General features: G+C 36.0%; 1 protein-coding gene across 1 annotated transcript in view; it reads left to right on the forward strand.

Moving 5' to 3' along the window:
* The window catches only part of LOC135075454 (receptor-type guanylate cyclase gcy-1), a 71611-nt gene that overhangs the window by 23444 nt on the left and 24349 nt on the right, over positions 1–23818 (forward strand). Inside the window, exons 3-5 of the mRNA XM_063969894.1 lie at positions 7393–7490; positions 10415–10549; positions 22510–22632. Of these exons, the coding sequence (XP_063825964.1) occupies positions 7393–7490; positions 10415–10549; positions 22510–22632 (356 nt within the window). The remainder of the gene's footprint in view (positions 1–7392; positions 7491–10414; positions 10550–22509; positions 22633–23818) is intronic.

Genomic DNA, 23818 nt, shown 5'->3' on the forward strand with positions numbered 1-23818 from the left:
TGCGCTGCAACATGTTGGCGCGCAGGTTCGCGAAGTGCTCGAGGGATGTCAAGGTGACTCTCTTTAAAGCATTTTGTACATGTTTTTACACCTGTCAGCTGTGGCGCAAGTACAAGAGAAAGTCCTACGGCACCCTTCGGGTACAGTACAATAATGCTTTTCGTATTATGATGCGATTGCCGAGATGTTGCAGTGCATCTGCTATGTTCGCGGAGGCCGGCGTTCCGGATTTCTTTGCCCTGTTGAGAGAACGCATAGCTTCTTTCTGGCAGAGGATTCGTGACTCACCTAACGAGCTGCTAACTGTAGTCAGCAATGACCTGTATAAAAGTCCATTCCTCTCACATTGGTTGGATGTTCACCGGAGCGCGAATAGGAAATAAAACAATATTTTAAATTTTTACAGTTTTAAAAATTATTCAATAATCCATCCATTAATTTTTTAATTTATTAAATAATCGTATTTTTAAATTTTACCCATGTTTTTAAATAACTTTTGAAATTTTATAAATTTTATGTACTAGGTAAATTATAATTATTGTCTACAGCGTTACAATTTTACATTTTTTGAAAATTTATTATTAAGATATGGGATGTAAAAGCCTGAAATAAAGACTATTTATTATTATTATTATTTATTTATTATTATTTATTACTAAGCACCTTTTAATTAAAAAACCGTTTACACATTTTAGTTTAAAGTGGGAACAGGTAATAAAATACACAATAAGTACACGGTGTTAAGTTGAAACGGGCTGCCTTCATAAAGGCGCTGAAACTTCAAGCCCCGTGAAAATTTCATTAAAAACTTCATCCAGATTCTTTACCTCAAGCACCCAAGTTTGGTGGAACAATGACGCTTGTCCTGTACTTATTAAGTTTTAATATTGCAAAGATCGAGGTGTATTTACTTTCAACTTTGCATTAATTTTATAGCAAATATCAAAATTTATTTAAAAAAATTATGGTTGATGCTTAATATGAGCAATTTGTTGTAACGAATTTTATGTTTATAACACCTGCAAACTGTACACAGAACTAGCAATAATTCAAATTCTATTCTATTCTATAAAATTTTTAATGCATGTATCATTTTAACAATGTACAGACAGACGACGACACATTAAACTAAGCACTATGGCGGCATTATCTGAACTTGCTCGTAATTGTATAAGATCCTATTTTGAAACAAAAATGTGTATAATCTGATGTGCTGTTATATCCTACTAATATTATAAATGCGAAAGTTTGTATGGATGTCTGGATATCAACATGTTTGTTACTCTTTCACGCAAAAACCACTGAACGGATTTTGATGAAACTTTACAGTATTATTGTTTATAGCCCAGAATAACATATAGGCTATATTTATGACGATCTGTGAAACAAAATTTCACGCGGGTGAAGCCGCGGGCAAAAGCTAGTACACCTATACGAGTATTACCACATTACTTTTCCAATTACATGTTCCAAAAATTTGTAGGTTGGTACATAATTAAACCTATTGAATGAGAAAATTACTAGGTATCTCATTAACAAACTTTCCTCATCGTGGAAAATCTGTCGGGAACAGTACATAGACACTAATCTCTAATTCCTTCCAGGAAAACGGTATTCTATTTTGATACCTTGTCTTTATTATGTATACGTGAAAACAGAACTCGATTTCTGAAATAAAGCCTTTCTAACTGCCTCAGCCTTAGTGTTACTAAGGCTGAGTTGCACCAACTTGCTTTAACCGTAACTATGGGTGTCTATGGGCGACGGTAATCATTTACCATCAGGTGATCCGTCTGCTCGTTTGCCTCCTGTCACATAAAAAAAAAACTTTAACAATGTTTTTTATGATGTTTGACAGATTTTTGACGTTTGTTAAAGTCAAAGTAAGATGGTGCAACTCAGCCTAAGTAGGTAATCTACTAGTCTGTAGGTACTCCGTGATTTGAATTAAACCTTGATTGGTTTATGATGCACATAATATCAGCGTCAAATATTTAGTTCGTAATACCCAAAAGACTGAAAAGTACCTTACGAGTATTTAAATTCTAACGATAAATTAAGTAAAAATTTAGTTACCTACATAACTACATAATACGTGTAAATCAGCCTTAATGCTAGAACCTGTTGCCAGTCGACCTCGAAAGTATTAATTTTCCGAAATGGGCCTTTACGTTTACAATTCTAACTTCGTGAATTGCGGACTTTTCATACAACTTCCGTCCCTTATTCAAAATTTTCAGTCTGACAAGTGAGTCTTATAAAAGGAGCCTTAAATTCAATTTACATAATATTCTGGAAGTTCATAAACGATGAAATTACTTTACAGTTTTTAGAACTTACTTGTAATTTGGGACTTTATAGATTTCTATGTGACCAATCTATACTAGATCAAAAAGTTTTTTGACAACGAAATACCACCGCATTTTTAATCGCGGTTTTATAATTATAAGTAACTAGCGGCCGCCCGCGACTTCGTACGCGTGGATCCCGTTTTACCCCCTTTTCCCGAATTTTCTTTGCTATAAACCTCACGGAGCCAGAGACCTTTCCAACGAATGCAAAACCGTGGAAATCGGTTCGTGCGTTCTGGAGTTATTATAGTAGATTTTCATTCACTTAAAGCTAAGTACATAGATTAACACCCGTATACACAAACGATGCTTGCTTAAGTGACACAGCAAATGGAACGCACAGCGTTAAATAGAGCTCTGTGATTGGTGGTTTGCGCACAGGTTCACTGTGCGTCCACGCGCACTTTGAGACCTCATAGTAATGTTTGTCAATACAGGCGTAATAATATTATTTCCAAGTGTCCGACAGAAACATTAATTGTAGTTAATATTAATTACTGGAGTCTGTAGCGGTGTGGCTTCTGTCTTCGGTGACTCGTGGTCCTTATAATAATTAATGATAGCTGAAAATATTTCTCCTTCCCGTTCTGCCTTCATTTCAAACTAGCTAGCTTACTTTTGTCCGCATCTTTGTAGACACAGCCCCACTACCACAAAAAGTTTAACGCTTGTTGAACGTTAACTTAAATTGACATTTAAGCTGGGTTGCACCATCTTACTTTGACATTAATAAACGTCAAAAATCTGTCAAACTCCATACAAAATAGGTCAAAGTTAGGAAGGAGGTGCAACTCAGCTTAAATATGGAAAAATCATTTTAAACAAGACGTTTAACGCTTGTTTAACTGTTTTGTTCAAATAGTGACTGAGTTTCTTGCGCTGCTTCTTCTCAGCACTGGCCCTTTTATTGTCCTGAAGCAGTGGTAGAGTTAATACTGGGACGCGCAAAACCATCTTACCTAAGTCTGTCGCCAAAATGAGGGCAATAGTCTTTCGTATTAAAATTTCTTCTTCAAATTGCAGCGTATCGAAGCTCTACCTAGAGTCGCTAAAATACACTCTTCCTATTGCGATCGCGCCAGAACCATAAAAGTTATAAAGTCAATACCAACTCAATCCAATGGCGCTATCTGATACAAAAGTGGCTTCTTTAGAATTGCAGCACAAATGTAAAAAGTACAGTCGATCGGGAGTAGAGCAGGTTGTGGATTTTTATTTTAGTTGTTATTTTGTAGAACTTTGATTGTAATCTTTCTCTATGTTATTAAATGTACATACAAAATGTTTTAAGAGAGTGAATATGCCTACTCCTGAAACAGGCTTTTTCTATGTTTATCTCGATTTTCTATTCTAGATGTTCTTATTTAATGTTCCTTAAGGTTTGTTAATTTTCAGAAGATTTTCAAGCCGTTTCAGTGTAACGGGTATTTTAATTGTATACGTTGCACTTACAGTATTTATTAGTTAGACTCATGATTCTAATCATAATGTCAAACTAATCTTTTTGAGTTTATTTTCACATTTGGCCATGTCTGTTCCCGATCTAAGACAAATACAATGGAAATAATTTATAACAAGATTTTGTTTTCCTTCTTCGACATAATAATTTAATTATTTAGATTTGTGGACGGATACAAGACTTAGTATCTTATTATGAGGACTGTAAATAAAATAAATTGAAATTCATTCTACAAGGAAAAGAAATTGACCGTGATCGTAAAGGAAAACTTTAGTATCATAGTATAATACCTCAATCGGGAAAATTCTCTAAACATATTTGTATTCGATTAATACTCTGTTTACTTTTTGACCTCCATTGATGTCGAAAATTGGACTCCGTAATATTTTACGATGTTTATGATACTTTATACTTCCACGAAATAGCTTTTATGAGGGTATATCAACAATATTTTCTACGGTTAGTGCCTATTATTAGCATAATAGTGCTGCCTATCTACAGGGTGGAAACGATAAGTGATCTCACTCGATTATTTCTAAATACATTGGGTACGTATATGAAATATTTTAAATCGAATAACTGAATACTGATCTTGATAGTACTTCACGAGCTCTTTCAAACAGTATCAACAGATTCCAGAATAAACTGGATCTATTCGAAAATTTTATGTTCGTTTCCATCCTGTATAGTTGATTATAGATTGCAGTGCTGTACCTAGTCTGTCGATAGTTATTATCGATTTAGCAAATTTTTCGCAAACTGTTGATAGTTTTTTTCTTATTGGTTATTTTCTTGGTAAAGATTTTTTCGAACTTGTTATAGAAGACCTAAAAGGTAGTACTAATATTAGTGTAGTCACTGTTTCATTGGTCTCCAAATATCGATATCGACAGTAGGCAACACTAGAATAAACTCGCTCTACGAAAGTAATCTAGCTGGTGTCAGAGCGTGTCATCTGACATCACGGCTGACACCGGTGCTTCATGAAAATGTATGAGATTAAAAATGGCTGACGATTTCAAAGTGCCCATGTTTGTGTTTTCAAAGCCATACACAAATAAGATTTAAGAGCGTTTACGCGAAGCGCGGCGTTTCAAGGGGCATCATTGGAAAAGATTCGCGCGCGGCGTTTTTTAATAGTTTTCAAATGTTTATAGCAAAACAATAACAATGAATTAAATATCGTTTTAAAGTAAATATTTTAAAGAAGATGTTGTTTTATTATATAAAGCTATTTTTATTTTGAATAAAGGAAGAATATTGGTGAAAAAATCACTTTGATTTTTGGGTATTTCACGTTCTTTTAATTTGTGATTTCTTATTGTAAAATGCTTAAATCTAAAAATTTTCTCAGATAACTATTTGCCCAAGGATCTATACTATAGGATATAAATGTTTTTTAAATCGTTTTCACAGTATAAAAATTTCAGCTTGTAAACTGACGCTAAAGTGGAAATTTACAAAACCTGTGTGGACTTATCTTGATAGAATTCTTAAATACTAAACTAATCGCAATATTTTCTCAATTAACTATTTAGACGACGAAATTGCCTAACTATTTATGCCTATAACATATTTGTAGTATTACTGGTTAATGATTGTAACGAGTTGAAAAAGTACTGTTTTTGCGCCAAACGGCGTAAACGCTCTTAACTCTTAGCTTGTTAGGGTTCGTTCACACGGCGATCCAGTTTTACGGGACTCTACACTACTGGATCCTGAAAACGGTTTTGTAAACGATCTGAAAACTGTCTTATAACTGTCTTGTACGTGAATTAGAAATTCGGATCGGGAAATTGCGAACGGAATGTTCGTGTGAACGTTAATAATAATTATGTTAAAACACGAATAATACTACTAAACGGGGTCCTGCAAAAAACAGTTCGTACAAAAAACGGGATGACTCCGTGGGGAAAAAGCCCTTAAAGAATCGTGTTTGAATCACAGTTGAAACTCTATTTAATCAAGATATTCTAAACTTCAATCGTTCGTTAAAATTGTTGAAATTAGACTAATTCAATTTAAATCCCTAAGCGAAATTTAAGAAATACTTAGAATATTTGTTAGAAAACGATGTCTAGCTACTCTATTCTATTATCATCAATACAAACATGTCTATTACTTACAGTAAAAGCTAATATTACGATTTTCATTGAAACATTCAAACGCTTTCGCGCTAGAAGTTTCAAGGAATTCCATTAAATTATTACATTGTACAATATATTTTATTAATAAAGCTAAGAAGTCCTTTAACGACTGTTATTTGTACAAAATATTTAGAAGAAGCCTTTTAACGAAATCATGACCTACTAAAATATCTTACTAATATTATTTTAAATGCGAAAGTTTGGATGTCTGGATGTTTGTTACTCTTTCACGCAAAAACTACTGAACAGATTTTGATGAAACTTTACAGTATTATTGTTTATAACGCAGAATAACATATAGGCTATAATTTATGACGGTCTGTGACAAACGAAATTTCACGCGGGTGAAGCCGCGGGCAAAAGCTAGTACTAAATAAAATAAAATATAAGTTAGGTACTTTGAGTTTGGCTAACTTAACCAACTGGGAGAAGCCCAAATATTGTGAAAACAAATTAACATTGAAATACGCTCAAGTTTCTTGGGATTTGTAAGGCATTTGATTAGGAACCTAATTTTATTTATTTTTTTACCCACAACGAGGAAGCTCTTGGCTTGTATCTCACCTGATGGTAAGTGATGATCAGGCCGAAGGTGGAAGCGAGCTTCACCCGGAATCCTCAATTGTTGTTATGGCGGCAGACATAGGTATGATGGTGGTAGCTAACCAGGCGGACTTAGAACAAGCCCTACCACCAACCAAACCGAACAGAAAAATCTGCCTCCACTGGGAATCGAACACAGGACCTCTGCGTCTGAGCAAATGGTCTTACCACTAGACCACAGAGGCGGTTAAAAATACTTAGACATTGTATGCCTAGACATTTAAAATTAAGTCCGACAGTAGGTAAGGTAATAGTAAATATGTATGTACAAGTTAAAGAATTAAGTAAGCCAGCAAACCATGATAGAATATATTGAATGAAAGTGTTCGTAGTCGGAAGGAATAGTTGGTATTTTTACCGACTTCAAAATAAACAATTTCTTTGCTGTGAACTGATCTCTACATTCTACTTATCCGTGAAAGCCCTTGTCCTAAGAAATAGTCAATGAAGGAAAGAAAACTGTAAGCTTGTCATGCGGCTGAGTTGCAACACCTAACTTTGACCGTAACTTTAACGATAACCGGAGTTTTTTCTATGGAGTTTGACAGATTTTAGACGTTCGTGGGAGCTAAAATAATATGGTGAGACCCAGTTTAAGTTTGGTTTATTTAGGTATTTGAAATGTTTCCCAGAAAGTGAATTGTTGTAAGTAGAATATAACAGAATGCATTTATTTTTGTCAAAACAGGTTCATTTGAAATTTACATAGTGTAGAACATTGTTAGGAGACATTTTTTTGAGAAATAAAGTTCTTAGACCGGAGAAAATTCTTTTGAGAAATAAAGTTCTTAGACCGTTTTAACTACCATTACAATATGAAAACTTTTTACAGGTCAGTCGAGCGACGGAGCTCGGGAAACTAGTGACCAGACTGCAGCAAGAAAGGTCGGAAGTGGCCTTTTTCATCTTTACCAACGGAAGCACTTTGAGGTAAGATAGGGTTGCAAACTATAAGTACTATTGAATAGTATACTGTTTTTCACTAAATTATACTTTTTACTGTTGAACAAAAATAAAGTGTACAAAATACTGTTTTCAGCAAGCATCACTAGTATCCATAGATATTTTTAAAAGTAAATGCCCAACACTACATTTAGGTACGCGATGTAGAGCAAAACTGTTTTTTTAATACTGTTTGTTTTCCTTCTCCGGCGTTTGATATACTTTATATTTTGACAAAAAAGTTGGCAACCCCAAGGTAAGATGACCAGGTCAACCCACTACAAACACTGAAGAACTGTTATGACTTTAAACAAGGTCGAAAGTCAATTGAAGAAGTCTTTAAAGTGGATCGAGGTCCGTAAAAGTACACGCGAACTACAGATTTTCAAGGCCGATAGCTTGGTCGGGTTTTAATTTTTATGAGGAATTGGACGATTATAAATGTGTACTTTCATACTTATTCATAACTAGCGGCCGCCCGCGACTTCGTACGCGTGGATCCCGTTTTACCCCCTTAGGGGTAGAGTTTCGTAAATCCGTCCTTAGTGAGCACCTACATTCTAAAAGGAACCCCCATGCAAAATTTGAGACTCCTAGCACTTGTAGTTTCTGAGATTTCGTGATGAGTGAGTCAGTCAATGAGTGACCTTTCGCTTTTATAGACATAGATTTACCGAACAAACTGTCGGCTGACAAAAATCTGTAGTTTGCGGGCTTTCTAAAGAAGACACTGGGTTAAGAGACGATACCTCATTCAATTCTGAATAATTGACCTGCCCATAATAAACAAGAATGTCAATTTTATAGCAAATTCCAGATAATTGCCTCTCCAAATTGAAAACTTTACAGCTCGCCAAACGACAGTAACTGACATAATCTGTGTCGGTGGCACTAGAGACACATCAAATTTTAACTAAGGTTGTTATAGCCTGCCCAATAGACCAAGATGTTACTGTATAAAGTTCGTTATTAGGAATTACAGACATAACAATTAAGCCAATAAGTGCGAATTTATCTCTGGGCTAAAGGTCAGTATTGGTTGAGCTTTAAGACTAATTAACTAAAGGTTAATATAGATTGGCCTAAGGGCCAAGGCAAGGCTGTAAAAGAGAATTACGTTCTTTCTTTTGCATGCTGTGGCTGCTAGCAAGAGAGTGTCACAAGATGTCACATGCAGCTGAAGCTTCCTTGGCAGCTTTACAATGTTGGCCCCAACATTGGTACTAACGCCACTCGTTCAGCATGTGGTGGAAATAGTATTGGCACCAATGTTGGGTCAAATTTTGGTAGTCTGAACACACTATACCCATCACTCTACTAAGTGGCTATAAAATTCCAGTAATTGTCTTTTTCCTGCATTCAGCTTGAAATAAAGCACAGCCGCTGGATTTTACGTAACCGCACTTTAAACGAGATAGGCTCGGTTCCAAACCAAACTGCAATTACAAAACTGTAATGGGATTTGTACACATCAACCGCAATTGTCAAAAAGCTTTTATAAAATAAAGCGACATTCGAAAACGTTGAAGGCGTTACAGTAAACAAAATTAATCCTCAATTGGAGCTTTAACTTCCTGTGGATAACTTCAAGAATAACAATAATGCTTAAAATATTGTAAAGAAATAGTACTTCTTAAGTCTCGGAATCAAGCTCAGAAAGTTTGAGGCATTGCTACGTAATACCTTTGTTGGAATTTGTTAACGGTCTTGTTGACTTTAGTCAAGAATTGTAAAATTTGAGGTTGAAGAATACGACCTTCCTTAGTTTTAAGTTAAGAATTTTAATATTTGAGGTGGCCTACAACAACCTTAATCTCCATCAGGGATGTTATGGATATCCATAACCGTAACCGAAACTTTCGGATATCCGAAATAAAAAAATATCCGAAACCGTAACCGATTGGAATAGTTTCGGATGTAGGCAGTTTAAATTGTTTTTTATAGCATTATGTAAAGGCATAACAGCCTGATTTACCTTTATAATGCCATCTAGTATCAATTTTTATTTTTTTATTACTTTTTATTCGATGTAAAGTGTGCGGCCATGAATGAACCGTGTTGGACAGCTATTGCAAATTGCATTCTAAATCACAGATATCCGTAACCGAGACTTTCGGATATCCGAATTAAAAAAATATCCGTAATCGTAACCGAAACCGGTATAATATTAATCCTATATCCGTAAACGTATCCATAACCGAAACTTACATATCCATAACATCCTTAATCTCCATCATCAGACCATTTAATCTCCACTGCAGGAACACGACCCAATTTTATTTACCAGAGACAAATGGAGAATAAGTATTAAGGACTACACTCTCCACGCTCTGGATAGATGGGTTGTCGAGGCGTGAATGTACGCATATATCTCCCTTAGGGCTCCTTCCCACGGCTATCAATTTTTGCAGGATACAGTAATGCAGTATCCCGCAAAACTGGACTGTCGTTTGAACACACATATGTATTTGTGTTTGAAATTACAAATTAGATTCTGTTTTTTGTGGACACTGCAAACGGGATGTTTATGTGAACGTTAACATTAAAACACTATACTAAATAAGATCCCGCAAAAAATGGTATATCTCCATGGGAACAAGCCCGTAGTCGTTCCCAAGCCCTTGATCACACGTACCGAGTAAACGGGCAAGACAGTGCTCTCGGCCGAGTACTCGGTGCGTAACTATGAACATAGCGCCGAGTGCTCGGCCGAGCGCTCGAGTATGTGACTCGCTCACCCAGCTGTCTCGACCGAGTAAACATTTTACTGTCTCGCCCGTTTACTCGGTAGGTGTGATCAAGGCTTTAAAGCCTTCCCTTTATCATCCACGATAAGGTTAGGGGTCGTTCTAATCTACCCTGCCGCCATACGGGTATAACTAGCGATCTGAACCTAGTTTACGATTCCCCAGGTCAAACCTCTCGCAGCGGTTCGCAGAAACGGACAGCGCGATCCAACAGATGGGAGACCTGCCGCTCCTGTCCTTCAAGAACAGGACGAGGCCCGTGGACGAGACCGGCTTCCGACTGGAGCTCAGAGAACTCAGGTATTATGACATTATTTTACCTAACATGAACGGGAATATTCCCACCTCTGTTTCTCACCACTGCAACTCCTGTGTAGCCAGGATCTACAGCTTGACCGCCAATAAAAACCCAAACAGTGAAGGTCAACTTTGTCCCGGGAAAAGTTAAACTGTCATTGGACCCGTAACGAAATTAATCAGAAGAACATAGGAGTTCTAAGTCTAGGTTCGACTTCCCTCCATTGCAAAGCGGATGACAGGTGACAACTGACAAACAAAGGTTTAGTAACCTTTATGAAAAAGATATGCACCAGGGACAATAAACATTAATTAAGCGGGCCTATCTTATGATGCCTAAGATGCGCGCCGCGATAAGCGGTTATCACGCTATTTTATCGATTTTGCCCATATCTACATTTTGACGTCGATAAAAGTTATCACGGCGCGCATCTTAGGCCTACTGCCAATAATATTTTTCACAAAATCGCTTAAAAGCACGGAAATTTAACCTTGTCGCGACAAGATCGAACTTAACATGAAGCCAAACATTGTGACATCTTGTGTAGTTATGTAAAATGTAGAGACTGATGTACCAGCACATCAGTCTGTAAATAATTGCCGTACTTGATTGACTTGTTTAGAGTAATGAAGAAGGCATAAGACCTTTATGTTATGTACACTTAGTATACAAATAAATATATGAATATGAATAGATGGGTCTACGAGTAAGTTTCTGACTTCAACGATCACTAAGGACGGACTAAAGTTTTGATTTATTTCAAGAATGTTGTTGATCATAAAAATCTAAGTTCAACTAAAAAGAAAGTAGATAGTTTTGTTATGAAAACGGTTGTTTATTATTTTACATGACAAAATTAATTAAAGCATGACATGAAAAGGTAAGTAAGGGTAAGTAGCATACAGGTTATATTTATCGAAATCCAAGCCGCAGGAGAACCTAAGTATAAAAAACGATTTATTTACAGAATTTACGGCTTCCCTAAATAGATTTTTCACTCGATAAAATGTATAGCCTGAACCTTTGCTGAACCTTTGACCTTTCGCTTAAAGGCCGAATTTGTTTTAGTTTCTCTATCCCTGAAAATAATAAATGAACCTAATAACTTGCCATTTTCCAATAGCAAATTAACTTTCATCGTTGGTACAGTCAGCGTCAAATAGTTCGTGACACTCAAAGTAGCCAAAAAGTTCGCAACACGTTTTTGTTACATTGGAATAAGGTTGTTTTGTCAACTTTTTGGCCACTTTGGGTATCACGAAGTACACTCGACATCAAATAAATCGCACCTCCCGCGACAAGCACGTTCAAACGTATGCACTCCCACTTCCTAACAATATTGGCACCATTGAAAAGCCTAGTTCTAAACTTCATTTCATTAAAGGAAAGGTTTTTACCTCAAAAATGTGTCTTTAGAAGGATCCAGCCAGAGTCACTTCTTCAAAAAATAGGTTGTTACGCTTGAGCCAACTTTTATTGCGATTAATTGCTATCCATCTGTTAAAGAGGATACGTGAGATCATTATTTGGTTTTATAACCACAAAAATTGGTCTACTTGGTCCCATAGCTGAGCCCAAAGTGAGGTCTGTTTTCAAGTCACATTTATGGTATATGTTAGTCATTTATTTAGAAATTAAATGTGTTTTTCTTTAAGGATATTTATTGGGCTTTCAAATAACACCAATATTGTTGGGGTACCATGATTGTGTCAGAAGAAAATCTCTAAAGTTTTATTTGATGTTGAGTGTATTTGACGCTGACTGTACTTGAATTCAGAACAAGCAATTAGTTCGCCTCAGAGGTGCTTTTCACCTGGTGTATTTCCAATTGCCTTAATTAAGAACTTGTAGTGCGACGACCGATTAATGAAATCTGTATTCTCATTATGTCGCCATTACTTGAGCATGCATTTAGAGAAAATACGGGACGTGAGAGACAATAAGCGGTCCCTATTTTTTAATTTTCATCTTTATTTGTTTTTAAAAGTTAGTGATTTAGTTACCTACTGTTCAGTGTTTAAATAATGTTGTGATAACGTTTATTTACGACACTAAAAACACATGAATAAGGTAACAATATTGCTAACGATTTTTACACTAGGTAAATAGCAGCTTGATAACTCGGGACCGAGAGATATCGGTTCCTGACTAGGACAATTTAATACCGTTATAAATGTATGAAACACACAATAAAAGAAAAGAAAAGGGAATAACAACTTATAAAACAAGACACCACACGAGAAGTAATCTAAAGAGAAATTCCCAGCAACAAAGCTGTAACACTATATGCCTTTGTCCAATAAAAACTCCAGGCTTCAAAGTAAACGAAAGAATTTTAAATAAACAACTTGAAAAAATCGAACTGCCTAAAGCGGGACACGAACCCACGACCTTCCGCTAGCCGGGCGACTGCTCTTCCAACCCTTAGGCAGTTCGATTTTTCCAAGTTGTTTATTTAAAATTTAGTTTGAGAAGCGACTCCATTCGCTAAGTTAATAACGTTTAAACGAATCGAAAAAGATCTGTAATGCATTATGCCTTTGCCTGTGTCAAATAAAAACTCTAGGGTTCAAAGTAAACGAAAGAAAAAAGCTGTAAAGCAAGATGCCTTTGCCATCTATATAAATAAAAGCGAAAGGTTACTGACTGACTCACTCATCACGAAATCTCAGAAACTACAAGTGCTAGGAGTCTCAAATTTTGCATGAGGCTTTCTTTTAGAACGTAGGTGCTCACTAAGACGGGATTTTATAAAACGGGGTCCACGCGTACGAAGTCGCGGGTGGCCGCTAGTCTAAATATATGTAACTCAAAGGTGACTGACTGACTGACAAAGTGGTCTATCAACGCACAGCCCAAACCACTGGACGGATCGGGCTGAAATTTAGCATGCAGGTAGATGTTATGACGTAGGCATCCGCTAAGAAAGGATTTTACGAAACTCCACCATTAAGGGGGTAAAAAGGGGTCCACGCGTACGAAGTCGCGGGCACAGCTAGTGTCCAATAAAAACTCCAGGCTTCAATCGAACAAATCCTCGCTCCAATCGATCTTAGTTAAGTCGCCTCACCTGTGATGTATCGTTGTAATCAAGGAATTGAAGCTGAACCAAGACCTATTAATACGCATTAAACTGTTTACACTTACTGAGATTAATTGTAGCCGTGGAAAACGGAGGGTAGCTAATAATAGAGAACCTGCTATTATCTACAGTATGAATGCGGGTTTCTTAGAAGTCCAATAGCCTTGTTTGATCAAATGCGCTTATGTTAAAAGACGACTTTATGGCACAAAACTTTGATGCTCTCTTTTCAATAATCTTGTTTTTTAGTTTTGATTCTTTTTCAAGAAATAATTTTAGGACTTTTTATTTTATTTCTATTTGAGCCAGAAAAGGGTTTTTAGCATTACGTAGAGTCTACAGTTGTGACTGTGTTGGCCTGTACCTTTATTTGGAAAAATTCTAGAGAGTAAGTACCTAACTTAATAAAAAAATCCATTAGTCTTTCTATTCAGCTGAAATAAAACACAGCCGTTTTATGTTGTGCTCACACTTTAAACGAGATAGGCTCTGCTCTAAGCCAAACTGCTATTACAAAACTGTAATTGCATTACAGGATGTAAACTATTTTATTTTACACTGTAAACTTTAATTACGAGTACATTACAGTTTTGTGATCAGCCGCAAATATGTCGAAAATCTCTTTAAAATAAAGCATCATTTTAAAAACCATGATCAGAAAGTTTTCAAAGTTAACTCTGTGGTATACTCGTAACATGTCCTACTCATAGAATACCATAAACTTTCCAGCACTTCATTAGTTTGATGTCATCCCCTAGAGAGCCAACAACGCAGCGCTCACCTGCGCCAAATGTTTAATTAATAAAGCTGCGACCTAATTGCACATATTTGCATTATGTCGTCCACTCCAACGCGCTTTAAAAGGTCACTGGTTAAATTAAACTGAACAGTTTCTATTCGCGGAAAAGAGCAGCAATTATTTTGTATTAGGTAGCTTTTATATTATTTAGGTAACGGGACTATTCCCATTGTTCCAACCACTGCATCTTCTGCGTAGCCAGGACAGCTTGACCGCCAATAAAAACCAAACCAGTGACGGTCAAGTTTGTCCCTGGGGAAAGTTAAACTGTCACTGGGACCGCAACGAATTAGCAGAACGTAATTAGAAGAATATAGGAGGAGAATTAGAATAATATATTAATTAAGTAGCTTTTAAATAAAGTAATTAATTAAAAACAGTTATGTAGAGCCAAAGCACATGATGCGTAGCAACGTCGCACCGCAAAGATTTCGCCGCTCGTGTGCCTGCCACAGTATTTATTTATGTAAGACGACACAGCGACACCGCATCGGCGTCGCACTGTCGCCGCAACGCATCGTGTGATTTGGCTCTCATTGAAATTAATAATTACAATGGTGGCATATTTTTAGACGTTAATGAAAAACTATTATATGGAAATTATTTTTCTGATTGAATAACGGAAAAATATGCACCTAAATTTAGATTTCCCAATAATACTCCGGTACATCTGAAATAAGTAACGTCACGAATATGATACTTTTACATAATACTGTTTCCGCACTTATGTATTCTACGTGCGAAACTTTACTGATTACATAAATAATGAGTTTCAGAAATATATACGACTTCATATTTACCCTGAGACCTTCCTACATCATTTACTTCCTAACTTCGTGACTTTATTGAATACATATCTCAAAGAAGACTACGAATATAAAATGGACTAGCTTTCTGCCTGCGGCTTTGCCTCTGTGGAGTACAATCTCTTGTTTCTCCATACAAACTTAGGACCCCCGTTTCATCCCTTTAGAGGGTGGATATTGGAAAATCCTTTCATAATGGATTGTGTCATAACAACTGGCGTGCCTTTCAACCCGTTCAGCATTTTAAGCTATGTGTGATAGGTCGCGTGAAAGAAAAAATATGTGCTGAATTTAATTTGTTGACACATCTTTTATGTGGTCAACTATGGTGTCAGACTTAATGACCAGCCATAGGCATAATAAGACACGGCTCAATCGGACTGGACAGCTTAACATCGAAACACCATAATTATTACCATACCTAGGTATACAATTATACAATACAAAGGTATACAACAGCCAATCAGGTTTATTCGTTCCTACAATATCCTGTATGATTGTACACAAAATAATTATTATTGTGTCCCAGCTGGAAATCAAAAACCTAAGGGCGTGACAAAATTATGGTCTCTTCAATCTGACCCCTCTTAAGCTAATGTCCATGGGTAATCCAATAACTATATTTTTTAATACCCCATAATGGAGTCATGGGTCGACCTCGCCTGATAGAAATGGCATAGTAATGGCTTATGTTACTACCTACGGTAGCCAATCTTGGCGATATAGTTTATTTATCTATGGTTTGACCACAGCCATAATGAAAGCCTCAAAAGAAAATACCAAATTATGTGTAAATAGTGTGTGGGCTGGCCCTCTACTAGGTGGACCGACGATTGGTGAGGGTCGCGGGAGGTGCTGCGACGTAGGACCGGCCGTTGTGGAAATCCTTGGGGGAGGCCTTTGTCCAGCAGTGGACGTCATTTGGCTGAAACTAACGAACGAATTAGAACTCAATAATATTAAGCCTAAAAGCTCCAAGCGTTTTACATATACTAAACTTTAAATGTTGGCCGCCGGGGTAGAATAATTGTCATAGTGGGAAGGTTACGGGAAGTATCTGGATTCGGGTCGCAGGACCGGTCGTCGTGAAAATCTTTTGGCTGAAACGAACTAATTAGGAAACTGCTCCACATTTTATTCTCAAACAACCACATCTTTTGAATCAAATCTATGCGTAGAATCTTAGTTGATAGCAAGAGAACCTCCCAATCAACAGACTATTCTAAAAGCGCCGAAGTAAGTCCAAACTGTTAGTAGTAAAACATTGTATTGCTAATATAATTTTATCTGTTTGTTTGTATACTTTCCAAGCAAATCCTCCGAATGCAGTATGTAAACAACTGGGATATAATACTCTTATACATATAAATCTACTTAGCTAATGCTGGTTTTCGTATGTATTATTTATGAGCTGTCGTCGATGCAATTTTATTACTCCAAGTAGTTTTGTAATACAAACATATATTTTTGTGTCAGTCAGTATAAGAAATTTAACCCTCTGAAAAGGACACTTTAAAGGCTATCTGAATTATAGAAAATAACCAACAATGTATTGTTATTGAACTACTACCCGGCAAAGGTCACTATGCACCTAGGCATGTGAAAACGTCGTTATTACTTCCTATTCTCAGAATACTGAATATACGGCCAAAACTTTCATCGGTCAAGCAGTTTCTGAGTAGTTTTGTCACCAACACTGTATGTATTATACAGGGTGTTAGGTAAATGGGTATATGAGCCGACACTAGCCCATGTTAACATGGGCATATAAATGGTATGGTGAAGACAGAAAATTGATTTCTTCATTTTCATTATTTAAATTTTCATACAAATCGGATTTTATAAAAAAAAATTGTATGAAAATTAAAAAAAAAATAAAATGATGAAATCTAATTTCTGACTTCACCATACCATTTATATGACCATGTTAACATGGGCTAGTGTCGGCTCATATACCCATTCACCTAACACCCTGTATAGTAGTAGGTACATTAAAATGTCTGTAAAGGAATGACATTCAATGCTTCTGAGAACAATTTCAGGCGATAAAACTCGCGCTTGCTCCAAGAACCTTATTAATAAACTAAGCTCAAAACTCATGCTAAGTTAAAGTGTGTGATTAGTTTGAATATTGAAATTCAATCAAAGGCTTCCAGCTAAACTTGAACACTTTGCTTTAAGTTTAAGCGCAGTTTTAGAATTAGGCCCATTACGTCGTCACCAAGGTGACCTGAGTTATAACTTACACGAGTACCACTACTCGATTTCAGTTTTTTTTCTAAATCCTTCTTAGACCCTGCCTAGTAAAATGGAAGGTAGGCAGTAAGAACAGAGGAAAATTGGAAAATCTATATGGAAACTAGGGAAATTAATCAAGTTATAAATATTGATGAAGGGAAGTCCTCGATTTGAAAAAATATTTTTGTGTTGGATAGCCCATTTATCGAGGTAGGTTTCAAACCTTCACGCTACGACCAATAGGAGTAGTGGATCAATGAAAACTGTTGCGAAAACGGGAAAAATATTCAAAATGTTTTCACGCCTGCAAAGTCGCGGGTCCAGCTAGTTGATTTATATTTTTTGTCTATCAATGTTCATCTAACAACATGCACACAACTGCACCTTGATTGATGACCACATCCTAATGCCCATACAAACAAGTTAATGATATTTGCCCGCTAACGGAAATGTTCCACCACACCCAGTTTAATGATTTCAAAGGAAAACTGTCGTTAGGAAAGTCGATTATACTAATAGCTTTACGTCGATGACTCATTGTGCAATATTGGGGATTGAAATCATCAGCATGCCAGTCGACTTACGCCCGTATTCACAAGCGATGCTTGCTTATGTGAAGCAGCAAATCGAACGCAGTGTTGAATAGAGCTATGTGATTGGTTCGTGTCACTGTGCGTCCACGCGCACTGTGAGACGTGTCGAAAAGCGACTCAATCGCCGCCTTTAGCATCTTTAGGTATGCAATGTGGAATGTGTGGTCGTTGCATTCTACAAGAAGCATGTGTGTGTGCTGTGGCTCTTATGGATGTAGACTATTACCAAATATGTAGTCATACACACAACGAAATCCTTTAAACTTTTGTTTGGAAGTCGATCGTTAACTTCCAACTCCTCCCAAGTTCAGTCATTTGGAAGTTTTACCTGAAAAGTTTTCCGGGATTTAGAAAATTGGTCCGGGATTTGGAAAATTTTATAGATTTAAATGTGTTTGTCCAAAATTGTACTGTATACTTACCACATAATAGATACGAGTATAAACATTTAATACGAGTAGGTATATTTGATTGCCAATAACCATTATTGTATTCTACTGTGGTATTCTATAACTTCGTATTAGATTTCAAGAGATACCGAATGTAATCAATATAGCTTTTTCTGCAATCAATTAAGCTTTTTTTTTGTAATCAATTTAGCCCAAATTGATTATAGGATTAGAAACATATAGCATGGGCCATTCTCATCTACCTTAAATAAATTTTATCTGATATTTTTGGAATTAGCCCACTCTGCCGAATAGCCTAGCTTTTGCGGCACTTATTTCGCCGCTTTTCTGGAATTAATGTTTATTATCGCGCACTTAAAACGGTCTCAAAGTCTAAGAGCCAAAGCACACGATGCGTTGCGGTGCGCGCCGGAGCGGTGTCGCTGCGTCGTCTTAGGCCCAGAACAGACGGTGAAACGCAACTGCAACGAAACTGCAACTGCTAGTTACTTTTGAGTTACATCTAAGTTTCTGCCATAGCGTCCGTTGAGAGACCACACATGACGCGACCAGTTTGAAACTTTCAGTTTCAGTTTCATTCATCAGAAAGTTGCAGTTGCGTTTCACCGTCTGTTCTGGGCCTTACATAGGTGATTATCACACTGCGCCGCGCTCCGCCTCGGTCCGCGTGATTTCATATAAAAAATCCCGCGCGCAGACGCGTTATCAGTGTGTTGTGCCGCGCGTGTTTTCTTTACAAACTGAGGTACCTACTTGCATACAATGATTAAATCTGTCGTCCCGCGTACCGTACCGCGTATTGTGAAACCTTTGCGGTGCGACGCATCGTGTGCTTTGGCTCTGTGACGCTTCGTTAGCAATAAGAAAAGTCTTAGCCCTGCAAAATGAAAACGTAATACTTAGCTCTTTAAAAGATTAACTCAAGAGACTTATTAGGGAAAAGGGAATACAAAGTGGTGGTGGAAACCACATTAATTCACCAGTAAGTAGTTCAGGTTTTTCAGTTAAACAAAAACCTCTGAAGTGCCTATAACTTAACCAACCGCTACCTTTGGATAATAAGTACCTAAGTGGGAGAGTGCTAGTTAATAAAAAGCAAGAAACTCAGTCAACTTTCTCAGACAACTATGTCAGCTTCTTTTTCAAGGGTAAACATAAACAATTCTCTGGGAGAGATTATCTAACATTATTTCCGTACTTAAAGCGCTTCCAGTTAGCATCGATTGATTTTTTCTTAAAAACTTTAAAACTACAATTTGAACGAATTTTGCTATTAGTGAACCTGCTCACGATCGACTAATTATCTGCTATACTCTCAACACTCAAAAGCACAACATTTATGAAAAATAGACGAGGCGTAAGTAGCAACTTCGAATACACTGTTTCACCTGTAAAATAATTTTGACATGTTAAAACAAATTATTATTAAACAATATTAGAATGTCCACCGATTCATTAATACTCGCGCCTCCAAAATTTTATTACACACCCAAAAGTACAGTTTGCTTAATAAAAAAGTCATAATATTTTTTACTGTCGCCGTAAATGTAACAATCGTACAGGTAGCAGTCGTTATGTGCTATTTGGTATACTATAATAAATATAGGTATGTCTGTTTGTTCCTCATGTAAATTGTCGCTTCGGTTTTTATCGTTCAATAAAAACGTAAAGATCGGACGGCTATATTTATTTGTTGCTTATAATGTTTTCCAATAAAGAATAGCGTTTATTGTTATTTCTTAGAACTGGTTCATAAAGGAAAAATAATTCTATATACTAAGAATAAATTATTTCTTCGTTTTTTCGGGGAACAATAAACAAACGATTCAAAGCAATTTGGGGTTTTACTTAGTTTATTTATTTTAGCAATTCATAACTCTGAAATTATTCATTTTATTTTTTGACTTGTTGGTCGAATGTCTGACTGGTCTAAATACTGAAATAGAAGACAAAATATGACTTGAAATGGAGAGGTTTTATTGACGTTTTGTCATGCGAGTTTTATTTTTCTACTTACTAGCAGCCGCCCGCGACTTCGTACGCGTGGATCCCGTTTTACCCCTTTAGGGTTTGAATTTTACAAAATCTCGTCTTAGTGAGCATCTACGTTCTAAAAGGAATCCCCATGCAAATGAGTCTCCTAGCACTTGTAGTTTCTGAAATTGTCAATCAGTCAGTGACCTTTCGCTTTTATTTTATTTATTTTATTTATTTTATTTATTTTATTTATTTTATTTATTTTATTTATTTTATTTATTTTATTTATTTTATTTATTTTATTTATTTTATTTATTTTATTTATTTTATTTATTTTATTTATTTTATTTATTTTATTTATTTTATTTATTTTATTTATTTTATTTATTTTATTTATTTTATTTATTTTATTTATTTTATTTATTTTATTTATTTTATTTATTTTATTTATTTTATTTATTTTATTTATTTTATTTATTTTATTTATTTTATTTATTTTATTTATTTTATTTATTTTATTTATTTTATTTATTTTATTTATTTTATTTATTTTATTTATTTTATTTTATATTATTTATAAATATATAGACTGTTCATCACCGCGAGTTTGCATGGAAAACAAAACACACGCGACTTCACCTCCTGAGATCACTAATCGACAGGACAATCACGAGCGAGCATTGACGCACGCACGTGTCACACACGTGTACTTCACAGTTTGGCACCTCACGTCACACCATTTTGCCGATGTCAGCCCTATGGCTTCGGCGGCTCGGCGCAGTACCGATCACTGACGTTTGTCAACAAAATAATGCTCGACACTTGTGACAAGCTAAATTAAACCATATTGTTTACGACATTAATATTTTTTAAGTACCTTCGCGAAGAAAACCTTCTGTACGTAGTAGGTACCTACTTATTATTATTCTGTGTTAGTACTTAGATTTGTCAACTTAAGGAACCTATTTAAGCTTTACTTAATTTAGGCCAAGGTAATAGGTTAGAAACATCTAAATTGATCCTACTAAGGACGTATTATACCAACTTGTCGATCTTCATTGGGTCCCAACGCAAACATCGGTTCACTTAGTTTGTTTGCCGGTCCTTCAATATAGCGCAAATGAAATTCCAAACTAGATCTATTTCTAATACAGTCCACAGGAATAGATAGAAAGCAAAAATTTCGCTTAAATTTTTCGCTATTGGAAATAAAGTCTTCCTCCTCCGACTGAACTTAGATATTGTCTTCAGTTTTGGAAATCTTATTATCATTTGAGCAGAGTTTATCATAGAAATTGACATCAGCAAGTCTATAAATGTATTTTTCGATTTGACCATTCGAAAACAAAGCAATTTTTACTCCAAAACCAATTATTTACTTTAGCAACACGAAAAAATAAAGTATACGTAAAAGGCAACAGGGGTGATGAGTCACCCCAGCAGTGTCAAAATATCAAAAACAGGAGCCTAACGCTATATGTTGACGAATGCGACTGATAGCTTTCTCTCCAATTAGAGAATAGACCAAACGACAGAAAGGCACAACATCAGCAACTAAACGTATCAAGACTTTTTTGAACTGGTGGGGTGACTGTTGCCTTCCGAAGGTTAAGTATTATTATTTTGAGTTTATTGGTGATCCTGGGCCATACTTAGCATGTTTTAATATAAGGTATATTTTTTAACTTTACTTCTAGAAGTAAATAAAAACATTTTCTAATCTTTTAATTTTATACACCTAACCGCACACACGTTGGTTATGTCATTATTTTGGTGGATTTACACTAATTGGTTTTCATTGACTCGGTAGATTGCTATTTACAAAAACTAAGCAGCATGTACTTTAGTTTTAATCTGAAACCTGAACTTTTTTCAGGAAAAAAGGGCGGCTTGTCTCAGAAAAAGATATAGGGCAATAGGAACTTCAAATAAATGACCTGAAGGAAGAATTTTCAAAAAGTTGATCCTCAATAAAACTTCAAATGATGAAGTTCATCTCTTGTTTTGCGAAATGCGAGCTTGAATAAAGTATCTTAAGGTTGTTATTCTTCCAACAGAGCCAGCCTCAACGCCGGTACCTCCATGACAGAAGCTGTGGAGTGGTACACCAACGCGAATGCTGCGCTGCTGAGCCATCTCACCAAGGAGATCAAGGATACTGATAGTAGCACCATTTGGAGGTATTATTACTGACTTAGATTTATAAAGCATCACTCATAAAAAAACCTCATAAACTCATTTATTTATGCAAGTAGGCTTTTAAAAAGCACTTTTACACGTCCCAGTATTAACCCTACCACTGCTTCAGGACGCAAGACAGAAGCAGCGCAAGAAACTCAGTCACTATTGTCAGCCTCTTTCAAGGGTTTACAGACTTTAAAATATACATAGTTATAAATATTCATGCGAGCTAGGCACTGACAATATAGGTATTTCGACAATGGGCAGTCAATATAATAATCTATATTTACTTAAAAATGTGCTTTGTAAATTTTACAATTGGGTTATTAACCCAAAGGTTAATTGAGACACTTACATTTTACGTGCCTACGTTTTGAACGTGATTTTGCTTTAATTTTGTAGAGAAAATTAGTATAAAGCTGCTAAAATCTACAGTTAACAAAAAATCATTGTATTTTCGTAACAAATATTGTTTTAGTAGGTACCTACTCCTTTGTAAGGTCTTTGTTTACTGAAATGAAAGAAAAACTACGTACAAAAATATTGCACGTGAATTAAGTCAACGTTTTATCGGTCACATTCAAATACAAACTTCAAAAGCTACGCTCTCTCCGTTCGCAATCGATTAATCGAGTTATCTTCATTGAATTTCCCAGTTCCGCAGGGCTTATCTAGTTCCTATTCTGATAAAACAAATTTAAAAAAAAACTCATACAACTCATTTTATTTTTGCAAGTAGAGGTATTCCTCGAAGCGCACCTATGTTATGTTGCCCTGGTACTTTTTATTCATCTTAGTAGACACACAATATCTTTATAGTAATAATAAGCATAGGTGCGCTTTGAGGAAAAGTTTAGGTGCGCTTCAGTAGGTGCGTCTGAAAATAGGTGCGCTTCGAGGAATACCTCTCCAAGTAGTCTTTTATAAAGCACTTTTTATTAAATAGGGTGGACCAAAAATATTTGCGAATAGAAACATCCTAGACTGCATCCCACTCAACATCAGGTGCGACTGTGGTCAAATACCTGCCTTGTTATGCATAAAAATAAAAATAATAATAAAAAAAACGCTTGATTTCTTGAAAACGGGCGCGTAGATGACAACTAGGTATGCATCGCATCATACAATTTTAGTCACGAGGGAGCACTTCACGGGACAACGCGCGTTATTTTTTTTTACCAAAGC

The sequence above is a fragment of the Ostrinia nubilalis genome, chromosome 10 (genome assembly GCF_963855985.1).
Source record: "Ostrinia nubilalis chromosome 10, ilOstNubi1.1, whole genome shotgun sequence".
In the NCBI taxonomy this organism is placed as follows: Eukaryota; Metazoa; Arthropoda; class Insecta; order Lepidoptera; family Crambidae; genus Ostrinia; species Ostrinia nubilalis.